At 44.0% G+C, this 24,987-nt stretch overlaps 1 protein-coding gene and 1 long non-coding RNA gene across 2 annotated transcripts in view; one reads left to right on the forward strand and one right to left on the reverse strand.

The window, feature by feature from the left end:
- Positions 1–24,461, reverse strand: part of sema3d (sema domain, immunoglobulin domain (Ig), short basic domain, secreted, (semaphorin) 3D) — a 36,949-nt gene extending 12,488 nt beyond the window's left edge. Inside the window, 8 exon segments of the mRNA XM_049024595.1 lie at positions 1,654–1,796; positions 2,850–2,978; positions 4,670–4,763; positions 5,155–5,274; positions 5,357–5,419; positions 11,342–11,502; positions 15,196–15,392; positions 24,136–24,461. Of these exon segments, the coding sequence (XP_048880552.1) occupies positions 1,654–1,796; positions 2,850–2,978; positions 4,670–4,763; positions 5,155–5,274; positions 5,357–5,419; positions 11,342–11,502; positions 15,196–15,352 (867 nt within the window). The 5' untranslated portion in view covers positions 15,353–15,392; positions 24,136–24,461.
- Positions 990–4,654, forward strand: LOC125748463 (uncharacterized). The gene is made up of 4 exons (XR_007399554.1): positions 990–1,048; positions 2,173–2,212; positions 2,300–2,389; positions 4,517–4,654. It is a non-coding gene; the product is annotated as an uncharacterized LOC125748463 (long non-coding RNA).
- Positions 24,462–24,987: the final 526 nt, after the last annotated feature.

Below are 24,987 nucleotides of genomic sequence, written 5' to 3' on the forward strand. Positions count from 1 at the left end.
TTAAATGAGAACGGAGAATAGTTTCCCCTAATTTGCTTTCAAAGAGGCTGGACCTACTCAAGCCATTAAAGAGAACAGGGGAATTCAATATGAGACAACTCCATCAATTACTAACTATATCAGATTTGCATGTCTATGCTATGCTTGTGGAGAAAAAAAAAACCAACAAAGGGAGAACTTTCTTAGAGGGACAGTGAGCATGGTCAAGCGGATTATCCAAATGTGCTTCTGGGGAACCTTAACAAATGCCTGGCGAGTTTCTGCCTTGCCCACGAACCGGAAGGTACTGTAAAAGCCAGGACATCATTTCGGAATGCCTGGCAAGCAGGAGACATGCAAAATAATCTCAGGGCTTATGAGACTTATTTTCAGTGCTTTCATCTTCAAAAGACGATAAAATCAGTGTTACACCATTGCTGCTATTACAGGTTTTAGCTCCAAAAGTAATTGTGATCTTTGTGCTTTTCTTTAAAAGAGAAATGTGTGTGCCCATATATTTATTAAAAGTAATATACTTTTTTCCCTCAAAAAAGTATCTGATCAGTTAAACAAAGATAATAATAAGTATTTAAAACTCTGAGGTAATTCAAAATATAATGTATTTTGCAAATAAATTTGTTTAAAGATCAGGAACCCATCATCCATCCTCCATCCCATCTATAAAAACACGGGCGAATTTATCCATATTTAAACAATGACCCACCATCAGCGAGTAGAACATTTCAATATTTTTTTACTATACTATTTTTTTTTACAAATTACTTTTTCGTACACTGTAGCCATATTGCCATACCGTAGTCCGTGGTGTTCGTGCAGCGTGCACGCCGGGCCGCATGGTGGCTGTGTTTCACTGACTCCCCGCTTCCTCATACTGTCTCATTGGGCCACTGGCTTTGTGGTTCTACCGATTCATTGAAAAGAGCCCGTTCGAAAGACCCCCCCCCCCTTCACGAATTACGGTTACGCGCCAAGATTCGTGAGACTCATAAGACGCGAAACAAACCGATTTCGATTCCTCCGAAAGTCTATTCGAGAGTTAAAAGAACCGGTTAGTAAATGTGCCGATACCAAAAGCCCACAATATACCGTAAATTAAGCCTTAATTAGGCTACGCATTATACATATTAATAAATTAAATATATTATATAGACTTGTTGCTTTAGCATTATTACCTTCTAATTAAATCACTTTTATAGCAAACGTTTGCAAATTTCTTAAGGCAACTCAGATTTTATCAGGCTTTTGGAGGCTGGCTGTTGATTTATATGTAAGAAAAAAACTAAAGCCTTGCGTATGCGATTGCGTCTCATAGTAATTATACCTGGGGTGTGTTGTTGATAAACATTCACTAGACTATGAGATTCATAAAAATAAGATGTTACAAAAATACATCTTCATTTTAAATAACAAAATGCATTAGCATTTAAACGAACAGTCAAATAGAATCGGTGGTGTAAATTGACCCGAACTTAACTTCACTAGCAAAAGCGAAAATATATTGGGTCTGCTTGAATTAAAAGATCATAAAAGTAATGCGAAAGGAAGCACCACCTCCGAAGGGGCGTTTAATATTGCTTATTCAATGCAAAACCGTATTTGCCAGTTATAGTAGTGAAGGCACAGGTCACAAACCCCCTCAGCCTCCCCCCTTACCTGACACACTCGCGCCACTCGCGACAGCACGCTCTTATCGCCCGAGCTTCCTTCTCGAGACGCCTCGCGGAAGAAGAAGTAGATCTTGTCGTCGTCAGGGTTGTAGGTGTCGGAGACAGGATGGGCGGCCACAAAGCGGCCCTCTGGCGCAAGAAGAGAAAGACGCCGGCGTTTCACCTTAAATATGCCGCTTAAAACCCTCCAGTCGGAGTAGGCAAGTCTGTCCGACGGGATTTAAAAGGAGCCGTCCGGAAGATTCAACGGACGGAACACACTGGACGTATCTCCAAAGGATTTAGTTTCCGTTTAAATGATTATGTTATTGTCATCTTATTGACAAACTTTTTCAGCTTTAGATCTGTTTACTCAGATTTACTTCTATGAATGAGTTTACAATATAACAATTAAAAAATAAAAAATGACTGCACAGAAAATATCACTAATATAGAAATAATCATAATTATTATTACGGTTATAATAATAATTATTATTATTGTTGTTGTTGTGTTTCCTATGCAGGATTCACTCATGCACTGGAAGGAGAAAAAAACATTTTGAGGTCATATTGCATCTTGGAAACTCTGGAACATGTCTACTGAGGTAATAGGCCTGGCCCTGCTTACAGAGATGCTTTTGTTAATTCCAGACAGAAGTGCCTTCCAAAAAATGCAACACAGAAACAAGACACACACACACACAACTGCACGTGAGGCAGGAGAGTGGCCAAAGGCTTGAGGTAAGCATGTGTCAACATCTGGAGCTAAGTGAAAATTAAAATGCCGATAAGTTGAAGTATCTCATTAAACTGGGCAGCAGCTTTACACATGCACAATGAGTGGCGTGTGAACTCCAGTAACAGGGTTCTGGAAACACTCGTGGCAACACAAAGCACAGAGCTGTCTGTATTTTCCTCCTATGCAGCTTCCAAACCAAAGGCATGCTTGAATGGTGGAGCCTTTATTCGGAATATAATCTCCAGGTCTTTGTACTAATGGATAAGGCTCCCTCTAACTGAACTTTGGGAAGAATAAGGTCAATAGTAGAAAGTTATAAAACAATAGAAAACAATAATCCAAAGAACCTAAATAAGCATTTAAATACATCAAAAGAAATCATAATTTAATCATGTTTACAACTAGGCACACAGCTGGCATCTCACAGTACAAATTTTCAATAAAATTTGGATTTGCATTTACCGTTGATCCAGTAATCCTCAGATATGTCGGTTCTGATGTAATGCTGGTCGTGAGGGGGTCCCAGGGAACGGGTGAATGTTGTGTCCTTGCCCAGAAAATCGGACGCTGTGCCAGCGTACAAGAACTGATCTGGAAGCAGAATAGAGGACCCATTACATTAACAAGCCTGTGACATCACCAAAGATCTGATAGCTCCTGATTTCAAGTAATGTCAGATTTTGTTCATTCATTAAAATTACATGCGATGTACATGGGAAACCAACAGATTTTGACTGGCATAATAAATCAGTGATGTCATTGTTCAGAGTCCTAGCCGGTCACAAGGGACACACCAGTGTTCAAAAGAATAGAAGGCTGGGGATTGCGACCTTCTCAAGGTCATTTGTTCCGGCTAGCTCTGTGAGTTTCCCTTTCTACGCATCAGCAGTAGTAGTAGTAGGCTTGGAATTTAAACCCAATACCCAAACTTCGGCTGGAGTAGGGCAAGGCCCCCTACTGAGGTCCCCTATGCCTTAGTGTATGAGTAGTAGTTACTCCCCTAGAAGGGCAAATGTCATTGTACTTGAACTTGGCTGGTTACCCGGGAGAGGAGAACGGATAGTTGACCTTTGACCTCCAGAGGTTATTTCCCCTAGTAGTCCCATCTAAGGGGTTTTTGTTCCTCTCCTCCACTTTTCCTGCTTAAACAGTGTGCTGTGTTTGTATATGTGTACGTGGGGTGCTCTGGAGCAGCTACACTGTGGATGCCGATTTATAAAAATAAACAGGATTTAATTGTGACGAATGGTTGAGACAAGTAACAGCCCGGCTGCCCATTCACAACAAGATTTCACAAGACCATGGATACCACAAGCAGGCTTCAACATCAGCGTTTCAAGGGAGCTACTCGGAACTGCCCCGGGTGTTGCAAATGATGTAAGCTGCAGAATAGTTGTAAGACATCACACATGTTGCAGTGCAGAAGTCCTTCAGAGTTCCAAGTCAACATTCCATTTACAGTTAATCCACATCACTCTAAACATCACTTCAAGAACAGTGCTACACTGATGTTCCAGAGAACCATAAGGGTAGAACTAACCAGTCCCTGGGTCAGAACATCTCCAAACAATCAAGGGAAATAGAATCATTGAAACAGAATACAACCTTGCATAGATTTAGTGCCATTCAAAAGTGAATGCCTACTGACTAGACCCCAACTCCTTGTGGCATCCTGGACCCCTTAGTTCAATTCCTATGTGGCCAGCTAGAGGAACAGCAAACTAAGAGGCATTAAGTGGTAGCTCTGTTTGAAGTGGATGAATTAAGACCCTCTCCCTCCAGGACACCATAACGATGGAGCTTCCACATGGAGCTCCGAGCCAAGATTCAAGGGTAATTATCAGTGTTCATATCCATACATTCCTTCACGTGACAGACAAAAGACATCTTCCAGCAGAAGCAGATAAAGGCAGATAAATGGAGCAGGATTAGGATAATCGCTCTCCCCATTTCAGGAGGAGCCCATATAAATTTCCTTAATCCTCTGTCCCTTCAAACATTTCTGCGCGTAATTCATTTCAAAAAGATTCACTGGCTCCCTATTCCTCTCATCAGCTGCAGCTCATCACCAAGTTACGCAGTTAAACATTGTCAAAAACCCACAATGTGTTTTCTTTTTTTATTTAAAGAATTTCTCTTTTGAGTTTGCATGGATACGGCTAGCGGGCGGCCCATGGTTACAAAGGAAGCAGACGTGAAAAGATAGCCTGAAGCACATGGACGATGGTGAGCAGGACAGTATTGCTGGCAGCACCCGGAAAGGGGTCAGGACCTTTCCTGACCTTTCAGAACAGAGGCAAACGGCTGCCAGGGGTCAAACGGGCACTTCAGCCTTCCAGACTCAACGCTGTTGGTGTTCAGGTGAAACGTGGTTTCCTGTGGTGGACAACAGTTTAAAATATAGATGAAGTACCATGGATAGGTTTAAATTTCATTAAATATAAACAGATTCTTACAGGGAGCTTGATTATTTTACACTCATTAAGTAAGTCCTTTGAAAAAAGACCTTTGAATTTGTTGAGTTCAAGTAGAACCCTTGATTTAGTTCTTTCCTTCATTCAAGTTTAAACACGAAAACCTATCTGTAGAGACTGAAGATAATGTTTATCAACATTGCAGCTCTAGAACAAACTTCAGTAATTGCTGGAAAAATAAACTTCAGAAAAATTCAGTGAAGTACAATTAGCCACTGATGTTGGGCCAGCGTCTAACAGACTGCAGTACACGCCTGGCCCCACTCCTCCATCTTCTGCAGAGGTTCTCCTACCTCTCCTTGTCCCTTGACCTCCACAAAGGCACACAGGGGGAAGAAGGCCCCTGTGCCACAGGCGTAGACGTGAGTCCTATTGTATGTATGGAGGACACGGATGAAGTTGGCGCACTCCGTCTGTGGGCAGAGAAACCCAGATGTTGGACCCTAGAAATAATTATGCTCATGGAAACAAAGACACAGTTGAACATTGTCTTACCTGAATACTTTTTCCAGCAAGAGTACACATCTCTACTCTCTCCTTTGGTGCAGGCCAGTTAATCTGTCAAGGGCACAACAAAATCCAGCCAATCAGCACCAGGGAAATCCATCTCCAAGTATGACGCCTTTCCCCCACAGTCATCCAGTCATAGAGAACATGATATAATGTAGGATCACTAGGAGCCACCAGGCAGGAATTAACCTGGATGGGATAATTGGGACAGCACATGTACAAACACAGCTAATCTGTGTATCTCTTAACTGTGGGTGGACTTGCACAGGAAGAACATGCAAATTCAATTCAAAGGGGCAGGAATCAACACTACCACCCTGGAGGTGTGAGTTGAAGGCTAGTGCCCTCATTAAGGGATGGTGTGATGTATTTGTCAAATAACAAGGAAATATTTTGTGGAATTCTGAACTGAAACTCAGAAACAAAGTAATACTGATCTTCCCTCCATGTGCGTAATTTAAGGTTTTCAGGAATTATTTGTGATATAACTAGTGTGTGTGTCTCTTGAAATAAGGCCTAATGACACACTTGCCAAACCCACACATGCATCCGTGTCATAAATTGCAGGACTGCTTTACACGCAAAGTCTTGACTCTCACCAGGGCCAGTCACCCAGTGTTAAACGGGTCCAGGGAATCCCTAAATAACAGCTACATGCTATATTCACTCATGCGCCTCCGAATGGACTTTGGAAGGCAAGCTTTGAAGCAGCTTGGCTGCAGTCAGCGTGTGAATGGCCCAGAAAAGAAACCCTACAATAAAGCAAGTAATAACCTCTCCCTGCCAAGAGAATGAAATCTTGGGGCCCAGGCAAGCTGGCATCTCCATCTAACTTGAGGAACTGTGTGACAGCCCTGTGCTCTCATTTATCCCACCCCCCTCCATATCAAGGGCTTGGCTGTGCCAGGCTGGGAGCAGAACCATTGGCGGCATGTCTCAGAATTCTGTGACCAACCACCCTGCATTTTTAACCAACCAGGATATGAACACGGGGGTCATGGCAAGCTTGGGTTCCCCCAACACACATCTTACGTTGCCTGGCAAAATGAAGGCTGTCACCTAAGAGGCTCACCGGTACAGGAACCCATTAAAAGGACAGACCAAGTATTATCTTGCTCAGTTATGGAGGGAGAATGCGGACTTTACTGCTGTGGCCTTTTTAGGATAATCCTGGGGACAAACACAGTTGTAGTTACGTCATTCCATAGCCAAAGCAACAAGTAACATATGGAGCGGCTGGAAACACACGACATTCTCAAAGTCTACTTAAAACAAACACAGACGTGCCTCTTTCCGGTCCCCCGCTGCCCATCAGCCTTCTCCATGCCACTGTGAGAATGGCAACATTCTGTGAGTTTCTCTTGGTTTATTGGATTACCGAAGTGGGGGTTGCCGACTTGCCTACCCATAATCTGGTGAAATATGTGGCAGATGAACAAGGTAACAGCTGGGATGTGTGTTTTTTTTTTCTCCGCGGTGAATGAGGTATCACTAGACCGTCCATGATGGCCCCACACATAAATCTGCAGTCAGAGTGTTGATGGTTGCTGTGTAGGAAATACAAAGTTTTATCTAGACTGATAAAATGCCTAAGATTGTAAATGTTTAAAAGACATTTCTGTATTATGTCATAATCATCTTGACGATATTTTATGCTTTGCATTTTGTGAAAAACAAGGAAGACACTGAATTATAGCCATTTTTAAAAGGGCAGGAGGGTCCTGATTCTCATAAATGCAGCCTGAAGGAATACTGCTTGACAGGATAAACACAGCACTAATTGTAATCATTTTAGACTCCTGGGCTGTGTCACCTTCACAGAGTCTGCAGTGGCTGACCAGGAAAGGTGGGAGATGGATCTGGTAGCTGGCCAGCCTGAGGACGACAGACATGAGCATTCACAGGGGGCCTCCTATTAGCAGGCAGGAAGTGAGCCTTTCTCAGACGGAGCTTAAAGTGCTCTGGGTCTCTGGTCAGACAAAACCCACGGAAACACTACAGCGTCCCGTTTCTGAAACATTATCATACTAATGAACTGTCATTAGGCAATTGCATTCCTTTGGGGAGCAGAAGGAGGAGGAGGGGCTTTGTGCGTTTACAATTCCTTTGGAAGAGGAGGCTGTTTTCTCTTGCCGGGGTGGGGTGTGACAGACAGGCACTGCATCCTCTCTTCAGACATGGCATGGTGGTGGGGGTGGAGTAAGTACTGTCTCCTTAGCTGGTCCCAGGGCTCCTCTGATAATGACTGGCATGTTCAGCTGAGGCAGGATGAAATTAATTGACCTAGCAGCATTCCTGGAAGGCATTTCCGTATCTTGTGCATAGGCCGGGTGGGCGGGGAGAGACAGCATTGGACTGGCCCGGCACTGCCTGCCCTCTGAGTACCCACTGGTGGAAGCCTAGAAACCACACAACGGACTGTGATCCGGGGCTTGTGGTCAAGAACAGATACCTTCAATGCAATGCAACTGGAAAGGAATGAAAATAAGTAGCTGTATATAAAAACATTTAAAATATATGTGTAAATAAATAAGTAAATATATATATATATGTGTGTGTGTGTGTGCTGCGATGGGCTGGCCCCCCATCCTGGGTTGTTCCCTGCCTCGTGTCCATTGCTTTCGGGATAGGCTCCAGGCCCCCCGTGACCCAGTAGGATAAGCGGTTTGGAAAATGGATGGATGGGTATATGTGTGTGTGTACATAGTTTATTGGAACATTTTAACTGATACACACAGAAATGTTGGCACTATAAAAATACCCAGTTTATTTGCTTAATTGATTGTAAAATACCTCAGAGAACAAAGGCGGGACTCATAAAACCTTTGGATAAGAAATGGTTTGAAAAATGACCCAGTGCGCAGCATATTTTCACTGAAGGATTTTATTTGTTTAGTAATGGATTCTATAGGATCGCACTCAGAATCTGTTTTCGCGTATGGAGAGGAGATACGCTTGCCTTTTGATTGGGAGTTTAAAAACACAGGAGAGACAGAAATCAAAATGGATATCATCTCTTGACCCTGAAGGGAGCGCAGCTGACCAAACAGACTTGATCGGAAATCTGTTGAGCAAGATCACAGCTGGTCTTTGAGGTTCTCTGCTATCAGAGGCTCGACACCATAGGTGAAGGACATGTGGTAGCAAAGCCGTGACCTATGTGGATGCTGAAGGACACTAAAATGGAATTTATTAGTGTACTGTTGGAATCAGTTGAGGCAATGTTTCACCCACCATGATTATAATGTTACCCAAGGGCCGCAAAGGAGGCCAAAGCACTAGCTTGGGTGACGTGATGCTTTCCTTGTCACCTGGGGCAAAACGGCACCCCTGGCGCACAGCCAACTCAAACCTTTGCCACCGCCATTATCCCACAAGACAGCAGGCTTTGGGTGACAATGACGTATGGGGATCACTTTTAAAAAGCTTAAAAAGGCAGGAAGACCTCATTCAGAGACTACCTACATGTCAGATATGAACGAGGCCCACACTCGACCTCACTCACTCACCGGTGAGCCATGGCCAGCCTCATTGAACTTACTTTCACTCTAGAAGTTCTCCTAATTCAAATTTCCTGAAGGTTGCCCTTTAACCAAGCAAGCTGAGCTCTTCCATTAAACTTTGAAAACTTTCAAATATCAAAACAAGACAGCAAAACATGTAACATGTCACACATCATTAGGAGATTCTCAATAGTCTGACATCGTCCCTGACAGGACAACTGGGTGAAACATCCCACTGTTTAATCAGCGCTAAAGAAAAGCAGGCTCTTGTCATCAGTCGTATGACAGCTGCTGTTTTTCTAAATCATGCCACCAAACAACCCTAATCACACAGACCCGAAAGCCAAATAGAGGAAGCTATTCAACCAGCCCTCGACGTGCATGAAACCACATGCCTGTTTATTTTGCTTGCTAATTCTGACAGGTCAGAGGTGTCCATCAGCCCTCTTGCGACCACTGACGCTCAAATGTGATGTTTTTCATAACATAACTGACAGCTTTCAGGTCTAGTTCACCTTCTTCAAGGCTTCTGGAAAAATGTGTTTTGCTTAACACTTTTTGAGAGAAGAATGAGGATATTATCTGGGACATAGAAACATATCTGAATTCCTGGGCATTTCAAACTGCCTGAACTAGACATCAGCCATTATGGAATGATCACAGCAACCTCCGTACTGCTGAGAGCACCTAAAAAGGCCAAGCCTGAGAAAACAGCCACTCACAGGGAAAAAACTGTACAGGCAATCATAAAATTAGTGTTTATACACTCACTAGCCACTTTATTAAGTATACCTTGCTAGTACAGGTTTGAACCCCCTTTTGACTATAGAATCATCTTGTTAACATAACATCACACACTGCATATTTGTCGGCTGCACCTTCATGATGCGAATCTCCAATTCCACCACAACCCACAGGTGTTCTATTGGATTGAGATCTGGTGATTGTGGAGGGGAGTTGGGTAAAATGAACTCAATTTAATGTTCAAAAAACCAGTGAGCTTTGATATGAGCTTTGCGACGTGGCACAATATCTGACTGGGAGTAGCCATATGAAGCTGAGTACTCTGTGGTCATGAAGGGACAATGCTCAATTTGTTCTAAGGGGCCCAAAGTCTGCCAAGAAGATATGTCCCACATCAGTACACCACTACTAGTAGCCTGAATTGTCAATATATGGCAGGATGGATCCATGCTTTATGCCACATGTGTCAAATTCTGACCCTACGATCCGAATGTCAGCAGAAATCAAGACTCAGCCAACATTTGTCCAATCCTCCCTTGTCCAATTTTGGTGAGCCTGTGCCCACTGTAAGCCTAGTATCCTGTTCTTAGCTGACATGAGTGACACCAGGTGTGGTCTTCTGCTGCTGTAGCCCATCTGCTTCAAAGTTCAACATGTTGTGTGTTCTTCTGCATACCCTGGTTGTAACGAGTAGGTATTTGAGTTACTGTTGCCTTTCAATCAGCTTGAACCAATCTGTCCATTCATGTCTGACCTCTGGCACCAACAACACATTTAGAACCAGAGATCCACTGCTCACTGGATGCTTTTCTTTTTTGGCCCATTTTCTGTAAACCCTAGAGACGGTCGTGCATGAGAATCCTACTAGATCAGCAGTTTCTGAAATACTCTTATCAGCCCACCTGGCACCAACAACCATAGGACATTCAAAGTCAAACTTAAATCACCTTTCTTCCCAATTCTGGTGTTTGATGTGAACAATAACATTACTTTGCGCTGCTGACATATGATTGGTTGATTAGATATTTGCTTTAACTAGCAGGTGAACAGGTGTACCTAATAAAGTGTCCAGTGAGTGCAGGTTCAGGTCTCTCTAACATGCATTGTCTGTTGACTAGCAAAGTAAGGCCCATTATCAGAGATCCTCACCACCCCAGGCACCAGCATCTCACCTGATGTGATACCAAAATACCGATTCAGGTATTACAGACCTAAATGCCTCAGAATTCAGAGGAACAGGTTTACCAGCAGCTTCCTCTCACAGCAGTAAGACTGGTGTCTGAGGACATACAGGGTGGGGTAACCCATCCAGAGCTCATAGCCCCAATAAAAACATGCAGAGTTAGGTAGCTCATCCCAGTCCTATAAACTATTCAGTCAGATAACCATGCAGTGCTCTGAAGGCCTGTGAATGTGCTACATATGTCTGATAGCAAATCACTACCATCATTTTCTTCCTATACGTATTCTGCACATGCATGCACATACTGGGTACCATGCTTCCATATTGCATAGCTACACATGTACTATACATATTCATGTCTTACACCTGTCCATGTCTGTGTCAAGTGTCCTGTATTTAATGATGCCACAGAGTGAACCACGCCCACAAATTCCAACATACCTATAAAACTGGCAAATAAAGTATCTTATCTTATTTACCATGCAACTTCCACGCCTAAGGGCGTGAAGCCCAGTTCTGAGAGGTGCCTCAGCCACCCACCTTCCTGGGGTTGCTGTTGAGGTCGTCTAGCTCCAGCAGGAAGATGTGGTCCTGGGCACCAAGTAGCAGGCGGTTCTGCTCCTCGTCCAACAGGAAACTCTGGAAGCGCAGGCCCGGGGCGGAGCCCAGGAACAGGGATGCACCGCCCGACAGCTGTAGGTCTGCGCCAGGGAGAGGAAACACAGTAAGTGTGTCTTGCTACTCCTGGAACGTTTACAACACATTCACACGTAGCGGGATTTCCAGACACCACTTCCACGAACAGGTGCTTTAACATGCTTAGCTACACACTCGCAGACAGGCCTGGAGAGCTGGTATCATCTCACAAGTCCTCATTAATATATTCTCCTCCAAGTTGGGCTTATCTGATCAGTCTGCAACAAATCTGGTAGCTTGGAAGTTCCATAAGGGAGGTGCACCATGTATTTTTACTTTTTAGAGTATAAGAAAAATGCATCTATTTGCAAAAAAAAAAAGGAAAACACATTGTATGTAATACTGGATATTCAAGATCACATTCTCTCATAAATTCCAGTAAAGTGTTCTAGGCATGAAGAAACTAATGCCTTAACCCACAAAAAAGCCATAGGCATCAACAAAACAAATATCCTGTAATGCATGGCTGTCCTCACTTGTACTGCATTCGAATGTATTGAAGGATATAGTTTGGTTCCAGTGACCGTAGGATAAATATTTATAAACCTTGGAGAGATGGTTATGACATTCTCGCATCACTGTGTTCAGAATCAACATGAAGATTGACATGCCTCTGAGCATAGTCATTAAAGTTGTTTCAGATGTAGCGTGAAGATTGAGGTCATTCGTCAGACGTCTTCCTTCCTTTCACACATCTGGCAGTCATCCTCCTGGGAAGGGAACCCCAGGGGTTATGAGCTGCAGGACAATGAGCAGTCTGGAAGATTATTAGCAGCACTCGGCTCAAGAGGAGACGACCATTTTCTCCACAAGCTCGACCAAAACGTTGCACAAGAGAAACGAGGTCTGAAAGGACGAACAGTTTGATTAGACCTGGGTGTGAGGGATTACGCAGGTCACTTTCAACTAATATTTGCAGATCCACATCTTTGGACGTCCCCCGCCAGCGCCCCTGCTAAGCCCCTAAATAGATTAGACGAGGTCCAGCTTCTCTAATCTGCTATGTAAACACATAGAGCCAAGAGCCAAACCAAAGGCTCGGCCTAGAGCCCTGCTACATGCTAATTCAACAAGACTTGATTAATGTGTGTGATGAAGACGTAATCCTTTCATTCATTTGTGCACGATAGTGCATGACATTGTAGCTGTACTGTAATTTACCCGCTGTGGCTGGTCTTCAGGATCAAAGACTTTGCTACTGCACTAATGATGAAGAGACCACCCTTTGGTTGAGTAAAAATGTAATTGTCTCTCTCAGTCTGATGTGGGTTAGCAAAAAAAATGCCACGTGCTCCTGTAATGACCATGATGCTGGGGTGGGGGGAGGAATGGCTTCAACTGAAGAAACAGTGCTGATGGACTTGCCTGGGCGTGTAGGATTCCACATCTAATTAGGTATGAGGGATCAAAAGTCTTTCAAGCGGGATTTTAAGCCTGCCTGCCTCGGTCTACGTGGAACTCATTGGACAGTCTGTAAATCAATTTCATTCATGACCCAGGTTACGTCTGCAGTTAAAAACGGCAGGTCAAGTCTGCAGTTATTTATTTAGGCTAAGAAACCATGCCTTCCATTTAGGGCAACTCGAAGCAATACAGTAAAATAAGCAAAAATAAAACATGAAAAGCAAACTTCTGGCAGACGAACAGTAAGAGTCTTAAGGATTTGTGAAGTTTACTTAATGAACAATATCGGTGCATATCTCCAGAGTTCATCTGTATTGCAGGGGAAACCATTTCCCATAAGCGGCCCCATGGGATTCCATCAAGTTCAGGATTCAGCCACAAATAAACATCTTCACGTAAAAAACTGTTATTCCATTGCTGTGCCATTCCAAGTCATAGCAGCCTGGAGGTTTTCTTGAGCTAGCTATCTAGCTGGAGCTATAGGACAGTAAAGCATAAGACCTCAAGAAGCTCATTCATCTTGCTTTACACCTCCCCGTATCGACAGTACCAACCTGGTTAAGGAGCAAAGACTCAAAGGCCAACAAAGGGATGCTGGCACAGGTTTTCCAGAGAAAGCCAGGCAATACAGGCAGTGTATTGTCTTAGAGATGTCGCCCAGGCCCCAAATTCCTCAACAGGATGCTCCGAAGTGTGTTCCAGGAGATATCAAGAAGGAATGTTCTTCACCAATATTACAGGAACACCAAAACCAGTCAGGCTGCATTCTTTGTTTATAAGGGAGCGTTTTTGAAATCAGCGCTGACATGTGGATGTTGGACGTGGAGCTAAGGGATTTAACACTCCCATAAACACTGCATGTTTGAAGAACAATCACAAACAGGGCAGCATTTAAAAAAAATCTCATTTATTAGTGACCACAATACTTTGTAATTCATCCTTTTACTGGGGATTTTCCGAAAGCTGATTTCCTGGTCGATGAAAAGAGAGGTCATTGTTTTTCGAGGTACTATTTGGGACTCAAACTCAAGAAAAAACAACAACTTGTATGATCTTCTTACCTATTATGTTACACAAAGACATAGACGAGTATTCAGTACTTTATCATTCGGCAACTGAGCATCGTAGAATAAAAATCTCAAAGCAAATAATAACTATAGCACCAATATACCATTTAATCTTATTGATTCAGATGAGACAGACAATGATCTCTGCGTCTGCTGCTTGTTTTGTAAAGATGAATGCCTCCTTAAGGTTGACTGCAGTATCTCTGGTGAGGTTAACATACTATATATACATAAAACTGCCTGTAGACTTCAGACTACCTTAAGCAGTCTGTCCCAGGTAATGAAATACACTATATGCATGTAGAGAAATATAGAAAAGCTGAGCACAAGTTAGCTAAAGCAGCAAAAGGAAAAGAGACTGATGCTGCATTACTGTGGTGACTGAGGCTGAAGAGCATTTTAAATACCATGCAGTGGTCACACAGACTCCATTGCCTCACACATCAGAATGACGTGCAGACGCCTCTCCGGTCCCCAAGTATCACTCTTTTTTTTCCAGACAGTCACATGATGTGCTCCAGAGCAAGATCCAATAACAGGCACGCTTATCGGATGTGTGGGGGGGGGGGTGTTTGGCAGAACATTCATTTGGAGAGACTCCTCAGCAGTAACCTAGGAAGGGCATTGCTGAAGAACACTACTTTGAATGCTTTTTTTTTATGTATGTCTGCGGTGGGTATGTCAGGGCCACCCTGCAAGGTGCCTGCAAGGGCCACCATAGCAGCAATTAATCCTTGTGTTTGGCTCTTAGCTCCCAATAAAACTACAAGATATCACACATTCGTAAATCACACGATGGGGCACGATGGGGACCTGAATGCACTGCACGGTTTTTAGATCATGGGCATCTCAGTTACACTATCGGGTGTCAGAGCAGCAGAGGAGGTGGGTAGGGGCCAAGGTATGGAGTGCTGCTCTAGGGACGCTCCCACGAAACGGGACGCAAAGCTGAAAATGTGCCAATTGATTCGGAGGAATGCCATTTGGGGTGATTTTGCACTCTGGATGGGATGGCGTGGGGACAGCTTAGGGGTCTGGGGTCTGTTTATTTCTCGAAACATCGGCGATGAGTCATGACAGCACATTAATGAGACATAGCTTTACATCCTCAGGTCAACAAACAGAAGTAAAATTAACACGTCATGAACAATAGTGTTAAAAAAATAAACGCCCATTTTCAGTCATTAATGGAACAACCAGTTGGTGGAAAGCAGCTGCCTCGCTCACCTTTGTATCCCAGTCGGACTCGGGGTACGGCCTGCTTCATGCCAGCCGCCCCATGGAGGAGCGCCAACAGAACCCCGCAAAGACTTGGCCAGAAGAGTAAGGGGCACCAGCGCCTGCTGCTCCCAGTCCTGCGGCCGACAAGCGGGGCTGTGTCCATGGCGTGCTGGAGGTGGCGTCAGGCTGCGCTGCCACAGCTGCTGCGGGGAGAGGGGGGCAGGTTAGACCACAGGGGTATTTGTACATCAGCCTGTCAACCCTCCCTACTCTGCTTTTCCATGGTACCTCTTCGGCATGCCCCGCCCCCCTCGCCCCCCCCCCCCCCCCCCCAGCTACTCTGCATCCTCTCCTTTGTCCACAGACTCCTCTAAATCTGTTTGCCGCAAACACAAAGTCTAGCTGACAGAAAAAGCCTCAAAGTAGCAGGTCCGCTCGCATCACCCCCCACCACTCTTTCTCATGTAAAACTACCCCCCCCCCCCCCACTCATAGCCGCATCTCAGCCCCCCTTTGACATGCGGCTGGCCGTCCTTTTAACCCAATCCACCCTCATTAATCAGTCCCCTGACGCTGGACTCACTGTGACAGCCAAGATGTAGCAATGTCATGGGCTCCATTACTTCTGGGTCAGAACCTCTCTTTTCAAGGCCGGCCTCTGTATAGTCCAGCCTGGCTCTAAGAACCCCGAATCTACACAAGCTTTTCCCACACAAACACGTACACCCCACCCCCTGTCAAACAATCCCCAACCCACGGGATGAATTGTGCGGACACAATGTACTACTCTGACCCGGCCCCAACGATGTCCTGCAGATCAAAAGCAAAATTCCCATTCACACATTCATGCTGACATCCTAACGGCTCTATACATGGAAAGTGTGCTAATTTAAATTAAATAAAATGGCAGAAAGGAAAAATAAAGGAATTTCACTGATTTGACACAGTTAGTGATACTGTATCACTGTAGTTATCAAGCGCAGCTGGCCCTCGCGATAGCTGTGCTATCAGTACACGCGGCAGCTCCTCACACCCAGACGCTAGAGCAGGGGGTAGGTCATGGGGTGTGATCATTGCTGATAAAAGCAGACAGCCTGTTTACCTGAAAGAGCAGCTTCACGCTCATCCCGGCTACCAAACGAAAGACAGAACTGGGAAAATCGGCAGATGAAGTATTGCAAAACTCTGAGGAATGGGGAAAGCCGTCGTCACCCCCCTACCCCCCCACCACCGGGACCCGCCTTCCCCCACGAGGCCTGGCGATACTGGAACGCCCTCGGAATATCGATTTCAGAAAACATTAGTCACACATTCCTCACCTTTTGATTTAATGTTTTACTTCATAACTATTATCCCGAGTGAGAAGTTCACCGTAATGGAAAAAACTTTCCATTAAGAAATTCAGGTAACAAAACCACAAAATTTGTTTGCTTAAATAAAAAAACTAAATGCTAATTTTTGAACTCACAAGTCCCGCAAGCTCTTAAGAGTGATGACTTTCTTACATTCTTTAATGGTAAAATAACTAAGATTAGACAGACCATCCTGTGCACATCCTTACCTACTTATGGCTGCCAGCCTCCTGCTAGTCTTATGCCTACCAATAATGAGACCTTTGAATCATTCATTCCTATTACACACTCAGAACTTTTGAGCTTAATTTTCTCCTGTAAATCCTCTACTAGCCTTGTAGACCCAATTCCTAGAAAATTCTTCAAGAAAATTGCACCACAGATTAGCACAACCGTGTTAAATGTGTTAAATTCTTCTCTTAGGCTTGGATATGTTCCAAAACCTTTTAAAATGGCTGTCATTAGACCCGTCCTAAAGAAACCAAATTTTGAACCCAGTGTTTTAGGGAACTATAGACCTATCTCAAATCTTCCTTTCATTTCAAAGATCATGGAAAAGGTTGTAGTTCGTCAGTTGTCCTCTTTCCTACAAGAAAGTAATGCCAATGAATTATATCAGTCTGGCTTTAGACCAAACCATAGCACAGAAACTGCTCTAGTCAAAGTAATGAATGATTTACTTGTGGCTTCTGACCGTGACTGTGTATCTCTGTTGGTATTGCTAGATTTAACTGCAGCGTTCGATACTGTGGACCATAATATCCTCTTGGACCGGTTAGAAGGTGTAGTTGGCATTACAGGGACAGCTCTTTCTTGGTTCCGCTCATATTTAACTGATCGCTATCAGTATGCCCATGTGAACAATGAATCATCCAAGGCCACAAAAGTTGAATATGGTGTCCCACAGGGATCAGTCCTGGGCCCGCTACTGTTTACTCTATACATGTTACCTCTTGGTAACATTATTAGACAACATGGTATTGGGTTTCATTGTTATGCAGATGATACATAGGTGTACATATCTGTTAACCCTGATGATACATCACTGCTATCTCGGTTAGAAGACTGTCTTTTAGATATCCGGTGCTGGATGGTAAAAAAAATTCCTTATGTTAAACACAGAAAAAACAGAAGTTCTGGTAATTGGTCCCAAGGCTGCAAGAAATAAGTTCCACCACCTCAGCATTGGTAGCCTTCCTACACAACCTAACACGGTGGTTAGAAATCTTGGCGTTCTTGTTGATTCAGATCTATGCTTTGATACTCACATTAGAAGTATTACTAGAACTGCGTTTTATCATCTACGGAACATAGCCAAGCTACGTAAGATGCTCTCACTTGATGATGCAGAAAAATTAATACATGCCTTTGTAAGTTCCAGACTGGATTACTGTAATGCCCTCCTATCGGGTTGCCCGTCTGGATCCTTGCATTAACTTCAGTTGGTACAGAATGCTGCAGCCAGAGTTCTAACAAACACTAAAAAATTTGATCATATTACACCGGTCTTATTCTCTCTTCATTGGCTGCCAGTTAAGTCTCAAATTGACTATAAAATACTGCTATTAACCTATAAAGCACTGAATGACCTTGCACCAGAACACTTTAGTGACCTGCTGACCACATACAACCCTCCACGCTTGCTTCACTCTCAAGCCATGGGATATCTGTTAGTGTTATTGGTTATATTAGTTAGCCTAGGGTAGAAAGAGCTACGGCAGGCTGCAGAGCTTTCTCCTACAGAGCTCCTCACCTGTGGAATGGTCTTCCACCGGATGTGCGGGTTTCAGGCTCACTCTCAATATTTAAGTCTAGACTAAAAACACACCTGTTTAATTTAGCATATAGGGACACTAGTTCTAGCTCTAGCTAACTCCTCACTCCCAGTCAGACTTAAAGTATGAGGTGTAGAGCTGGGTGGGGATTGGTGCCATTGGCTTTGGATAAACTGGACTGTCAGTCTGTCACTCTAGCTTCACAATCCCTTGTGGAATTGGAGTGCTGACATTTCAGGGACTCCCCATGCCTGCATTCCCACTTGCCTCTCCCTCCTACTGATGCTGCCATAGCCATATCTGCCGGAGCTTGCACATTGCACTTCATATTGTACTCACCTAGCTGTTAGCACTGCCTATAGCCTCCTCTACTCTAACTAATTGTACATTTTATTTCCCATACTCCTCCTGGGGGGTGATGCCTGGAGACCTCAATCTATCAAGATGTCCAGCATACCCTACTACATGTGACGTCGCTTCCATCAGTGACGTCCCTGCATCCAGTTCGCCGTTCTGCCTGTGTCATCTTCCATTTCCCCTACTCCTCCTGGGGGGTGCTGCCTGGAGACCTCAATCTACCAAGATGTCCAGCACACCCTGTTACATGTGACATCGCCACTACCAATGACGTCCCTGCATCTAGCTCGCCATACTGCCTGTGTCATCACCATCTTTCCTATTTGACTCTCCCTGCCGGCCCCTGGAGGATGGGCTCCCCCTTTGAGTCTGGTCCCTCCCAAGGTTTCTTCCTTCTTGGGAGTTTTTCCTTGCCACTGTCGCCTTTGGCTTACTCACTGGGGGCTTTGGGTGCGGATGCTGTAAAGCGCTTTGAGACGATGTAATGTCGTGAAACTGCGCTATACAAAAATAAATTTGTTTGTTTGTTGTTTGTTTGTAATGTCATAATAAACAGCTGAAAATCACATAGTCATCCTATGACAAGATTATAAAATATTACTTATCCTTCCTCTGAGATGAAGCATTTTGGAAAAATCACTGTAAATCACTGTAAAATCACTGAAAACAGTGAACTGTATCAGCACGTGTCTTTAAAGTTTATACAGAAAAGTGTCTTATTTGCACAGCCGGGGTGGGGGGGGTCAGTTTGCTCAACAGGCCAAACACTAAAAAACAAGGGGACAGCGATGTGTTCTACGCCCAGTTGGGAGTGGCTTGTGCGGACGGCCCCTGGTGACCTTGCACAATTGAGATGGCCTCGACGTGGCGGGAGGAGGAGAGGGCGTGGTGTGTCGCTATTGGCAACAGGCGAACGGCGGGACCAAACTCAGGCATGCAAAGAAATCTGTTATTGTACTGAGAGAGGAAAAAAGGAAAACACAATGATGGCCAGTAAGAGACCTGCGTCATGTGATCGGCATGTGTCCCACACACACGGCCCAGCAGGGGCCCAGCGGACAGGAGTTTTGGCAGTGCTGGGAAGAGGTTTGCAATGTGTCCCCCCACATCAACACTGGCAGCCTGTCAGGGTCGCTCTGCTGTGGCGTGTGGATGTGTCTGGAAGACGTGGCATCAGCGGGTTTCCAGGTCCCGTCGTATCGAGTTGGACTCCACAGAGATCGGGGGGGGGGGGACTGACACGCTGCCAATCAGGTCCTGCTTTTTCTAAGGACGCTTCTGTTTATGCTGCCAATTAGGGAGCACTTACCTTACAAATAAAACACAGTGGGAGGTCCCTGTCATGTGTTTAAGGTGATGCCTGCACAGAAACACAAGCACCGTACTATAATTCTGCTCCTTCCCTCATCTCATTCTCTCTCACAGTCCTATTTCTTCAACATAAATTGCTATTTTTAGCTGGATAAACTCGTAGAATTAAAGAAATTCTGAGGGACCGCCAACATTTACCATGACGGAGCTCAACAATGCAGTCCTTGATGAGAATGAATGTCGTAGCCAAGGGAACCTGGTTCCCTGATTGAGGATAAGCTCACCTTGATTCTGAAACATATGCTTGTCAACCGCCATTTCTATAACCTGTCAACAAACCTGGAGACACAAGTCTGTGACCAAACCGTTTGGATGATCTTACGTGCTTAACATTACTCATGAGCCCCTCTGCTATGAGCGATGTAATATTAAAATGCCACCTTTCATAAAGCTCTTTTAAAATGGAACTTATGAAAAGCAATCATTTTTCGCGGTGCCTTGGCCCTTCCTGAGGCCATCTGGGGTGTTTTTATAGCAAAAGGGGGAAGAATAGAAAGTTCAATTTAAGGGAAATTGAGAAGCCTTTATACAAAGCATGTTCTGTTGCTCTTTGAAGTCTCTGAATCTCCATAATCCAGAATCAGCAATGGACAAACAGCAGCGACCACTGAATCAATACAGAATTCATTCGGTTCATATTTATAAACAGAATCATGTAAGAAGCAAAATTATAACCCAAAGATCCAAGAGAGAAGTGTTGATATTAGAGAAGGATCTGTGGATATCGTGTGCTTTGTGGCAGCAAATCAGTTACGCTGTGTGATTATTCTTTTCAGTCCCACGAGGAATATCCATCCAGGAGATCTTAACTGTACCAAAACATATGGCTGCAGCCCATAGAAACTGTTCAAGTCTGTCAGAGTCTGGCACCAGGACACCGGTTCCCAGTTTATAGTATAGATAGGGAGGGAAGGGATGTGTGTACATTGCACACATGGACAGGTGCTGTTCATACAGGCGCTTGCTGAGCTTTCTGTATATGAACCCAAGAGGTTTGTTGAAATCTCCACAACAGCACAGAGCGCTAAATCATTTAAAGGAATGCATGTAATCAAACAGACAAAGTATCTGCCACATCAGCTACATAGTCTATGAATCCTTAAAGAGGGAAAAAAAACATCGAGGGAATGTTGAATTTAAACACTTTTGGCAAGGTGATTCATTTCCCAAAACTAGACATGTTTAGTATCTAATCTTCCTCTCACTCACACTAACATCCAATTGGTCATCAAGCTGTTAATTAATGCAAAAAGAAGGTGAAATGTCTGATAAGCTTCTAACACTAACAGCATATTGTTAAAAGTCAAAAGATTTACCACAGAACCAGATTATAAATATAAAGTTACAGCGAATCTGATAATGCTTTATCTTTATATACTTAATCCCTTGAAATGAGGCTCTTTATCTCCATGGGATGTATCATCACAATGATGTATTTATAAAATGTGCCTTTGGCATTGGTAGATGACTCCGATGTCGTCTCGGACAGTGTGAAAGGACACCCTCGGCTTATCGGTGAAAAAACCCCAAAAACGTGGGATTCAGAGTCAGTGCAGGTGTCTCCCCCCCCCCCCCCCCAACCCTCACTAATGTAATCAAACTGGGATCCTGGAAGCAACGGCCTGTTCTAAGGAAGTGGAATCAAATCAAATGATATTTCTTTACCAATCCATTTAGTTCAAATGGCATCAGTGCCCTTTCAGTCCTCATTTGCCTTTAACAGCCTGGGTGTCAGGTGCCAGTCACTCGTCTGCAGACACTCAGAGGATGCTGGGAAAAAGGACAGATGTCATCGGGGTGACATGAAATCTCTTAGATGAAATAATCTTTCGCACTAATCCGGAGCAAATCGCAGGTAACTCGAGACACTCTGGACAGCCCCGCCCTTAAAGGCGCGTGATTAAACGGACACCACCCTTAGCAGCCTGCTCATATCTGCACCTCCCAATTAAGGCCGAGGGGTTAAGTAGTAACCGATACCCCTTACAAATCGTCCCTGTGGCTCGAGGTTAATCGTTACCGGGATATCACTCATCTGCATGTGGTTACGGCCACGTAAGCCCGGCAAAAATGCAGCTCGCGCTAGCTGTGAAAGTGCAGCTCTCTCTTCTACTTTCCCCCGGCGTGTTGAGCACCCACGGCTCAAAGGGCTCTTTGTGCTCAGACTGCCCGTGTAGCGGTACTGCGAAGGCAGTGGCGGAGACCTGGACGAGGAGCTGTGGGCGCTTAGACGACTCGCTAATTCAGTCCAGTGCCTCTACCCCGTTTCTCCCGCCTCCTTCTGTGATTTCTGCATGTTTTTTCCAGAATATTAAAGTACAGAGGAATGGCTGGAGGGTACAGGGAGTGACAGCCGTGCCTGAGTGCAGCACCAAGCCGCAATTGACCATCCGCTGGACCCTGGCTCCGTTCCTCACCACCTCTGCATACCAGAGGCAGGGGCTTGTCACCCTGTGGCGATAAGGCCTCCATACCAGATAAGGAAGCTTCACAATAATGCAAAACCTTCTTCCACCTTGGCACTTGGAAAGCTCGGTCATATAAGGACTTCTTAAACCCTACAAGCCTAAAGCACTTGCAGTGCAGTGTTCTGAAGCTGCAGAATTACTAGCTGTAACCCTGCACGTGTGAGTTATTTATTTATGTGTGTAGTAAACTGTGAGCACAATTTGGCATGTTTCCCAGAAGGCATGGACTGTGATGCAGGACCTAAGAGCCACAACCTCCACAATGACACCCTGAGCTGCGTAATTTGTCATTCGTGGCGGGGAATTGCAGACACATTCAACAAGCATTATTCTACCCAGAAAAGGAGCGTTTTAATCAGCCAGACATCTCTACCAACCACAGTGTGGCCTAAGTTCCTGATTAATAGTAGGTAGTAGCTAAAAGGAACTTGTGGAATTAGTCATACTTTACCAGCCTGTATGTCGGTTACAAACGTGTTACTACAAGGGACAAATGCAGGCCACCACATCCGGCTGAAAGAGGACTTCAGGAAACCCTGGTTCCCATGCTGGTGTCCTTTTCCTCTTTTAAAAATATAACTAATTCCCCTGGCCCCTCTCTTATCAGATGAATCCTTTGGTTGTAAGCCAGTGATTGTACACAGAAATCACACTAACATGTACTGAATAATAATTTAATAAAATTCTGAGTTTAATAACTTGCTCACCCCTGTATATTGGCAAAATGTTTCATAAAATAAAAATTATGCACATTGGATGGAGGTTCAAGTCTGACATTGGGCTTTTATTTGGGTGGTATAATGTGGTATAAGTCTTAATGTAATTAAATAAATCCTCATTCAATTACCTACCCATACAAAAGAGGTTCGGACAGATTTCATTCACCTATATGTATGAATAAACATAATTAGTACTATTCGGCGCACTTTCATTATATGGAGATAATTAAATACCAGCTCAGACCCGAGCTCAACTTACTGATAGAAAGGGTTGACTATTACTGAACATGAAAAGGTTTAGAGGAGACAGGATAAATACAGGGTCCGCGAACACGCCAACCAGCTGGAGAAAGTTTACAAGAAACGATCGCACCGAAGTACTTCATTAAGTTCAACTTTTCCTAATAATTACACTAAATGTTCAAATTGTTAAATTAAGTTAATAACATGCTTTAAAAAAGAAATCCATGGGCAAAGCAAAATAACACCGATACTGGGAATTTAATTTATGAGTACTGTAGAATATCACAACAGAAATAATCGGCACTTGAAATAAAGATGAAGATTATAATGATGCATTAACAATGATATAAAATATATACACCGGATGCTGAACTGATTGCCGGGACATGATTTTCACAAAAAATATTATATAATACTCAGTTATTTCGACGCTCTTTTAATTCTTTATTTTACCAAACTTGTTTACGTGACTGCAAAAAGTCCCATTATCCTTTCACGCATATTCACTTAAATGTGTGCAACATGTATATCAAAAAGATTAAGTGTTTAAACTATCACCCGGGCATGAGTACAACACCTGAGAGTTATTTTTAGAGAATTGGTTTTGTTTGCTGCAAACACTTTCGTTAATCTAATATAAACTTAGCGACCTGAAGCTTACCTGTATGCACGGTGTCTTTAGGCGGAGGAGGAGGAGGTTACTGACACACGAATAGATGCCACTTGAAGATAAGAGATCATCCAGACGCCGCGAGGCATACTCTGCCAAACTGGGGCTGCTTGTTTAACGGGGCCAGGGGGCGCAGATGATGCAGGGATGTTCAGAACAAGACTCCACACGTAGATGGGGAAGGTTTGGAGGTATAGGACCGCGCCGAGCGAAACGCACTGCAGTGTCGATCGCTGCCGTTTTCGGACAGTTTTGGGACCGAACTTTCCCGGGCGTTTGCGAACTGTCAGCGCGCTCCCGTCCTGTGGATGAGCAGCTGGATGTGGAGCCTATGAACCTACAATTAGGGGCCGTCCGTACAAGGGAGGAGCCCCGTCTCAGCCTCCAGTTGCTCCGCTCCGAGCTGGATTTCTCCCTTTCTACCTGCCAGTGTCTTCACTATACAATACGACCCCCCTTAAATTTCCAGCCTGACTTTATGATAAGCTTAGATTTAATTATCAGATATTCATTGTATCATAAACGCTACAGCCATTCCGGCACAATGCTTAAATGATCTTGTATAAACTTAAAAGCGACTTTTCTAAGGTCTTACCTTCGTCTTTTCACTTCCGTTATTTGCATAAATTACAATACTAGTTTAAACGATTTTTGTATTGAATCTTTATAGTTTGCCACTTTCATAGGAATCATATAGCCTACTCAAATCAGGATGTAATGACTTAAGCGACTTCTTGCACATTTAAGGTTGTGCATTAATGATTATAGACCCATTGATTTCAGTCCAGATCAGAAAATAACTGGAACGTGTATTAAGATTTTTTTGATGACGAGCTTTTTATA

The sequence above is a fragment of the Brienomyrus brachyistius genome, chromosome 1 (assembly GCF_023856365.1).
Source record: "Brienomyrus brachyistius isolate T26 chromosome 1, BBRACH_0.4, whole genome shotgun sequence".
Taxonomy (NCBI): domain Eukaryota; kingdom Metazoa; phylum Chordata; class Actinopteri; order Osteoglossiformes; family Mormyridae; genus Brienomyrus; species Brienomyrus brachyistius.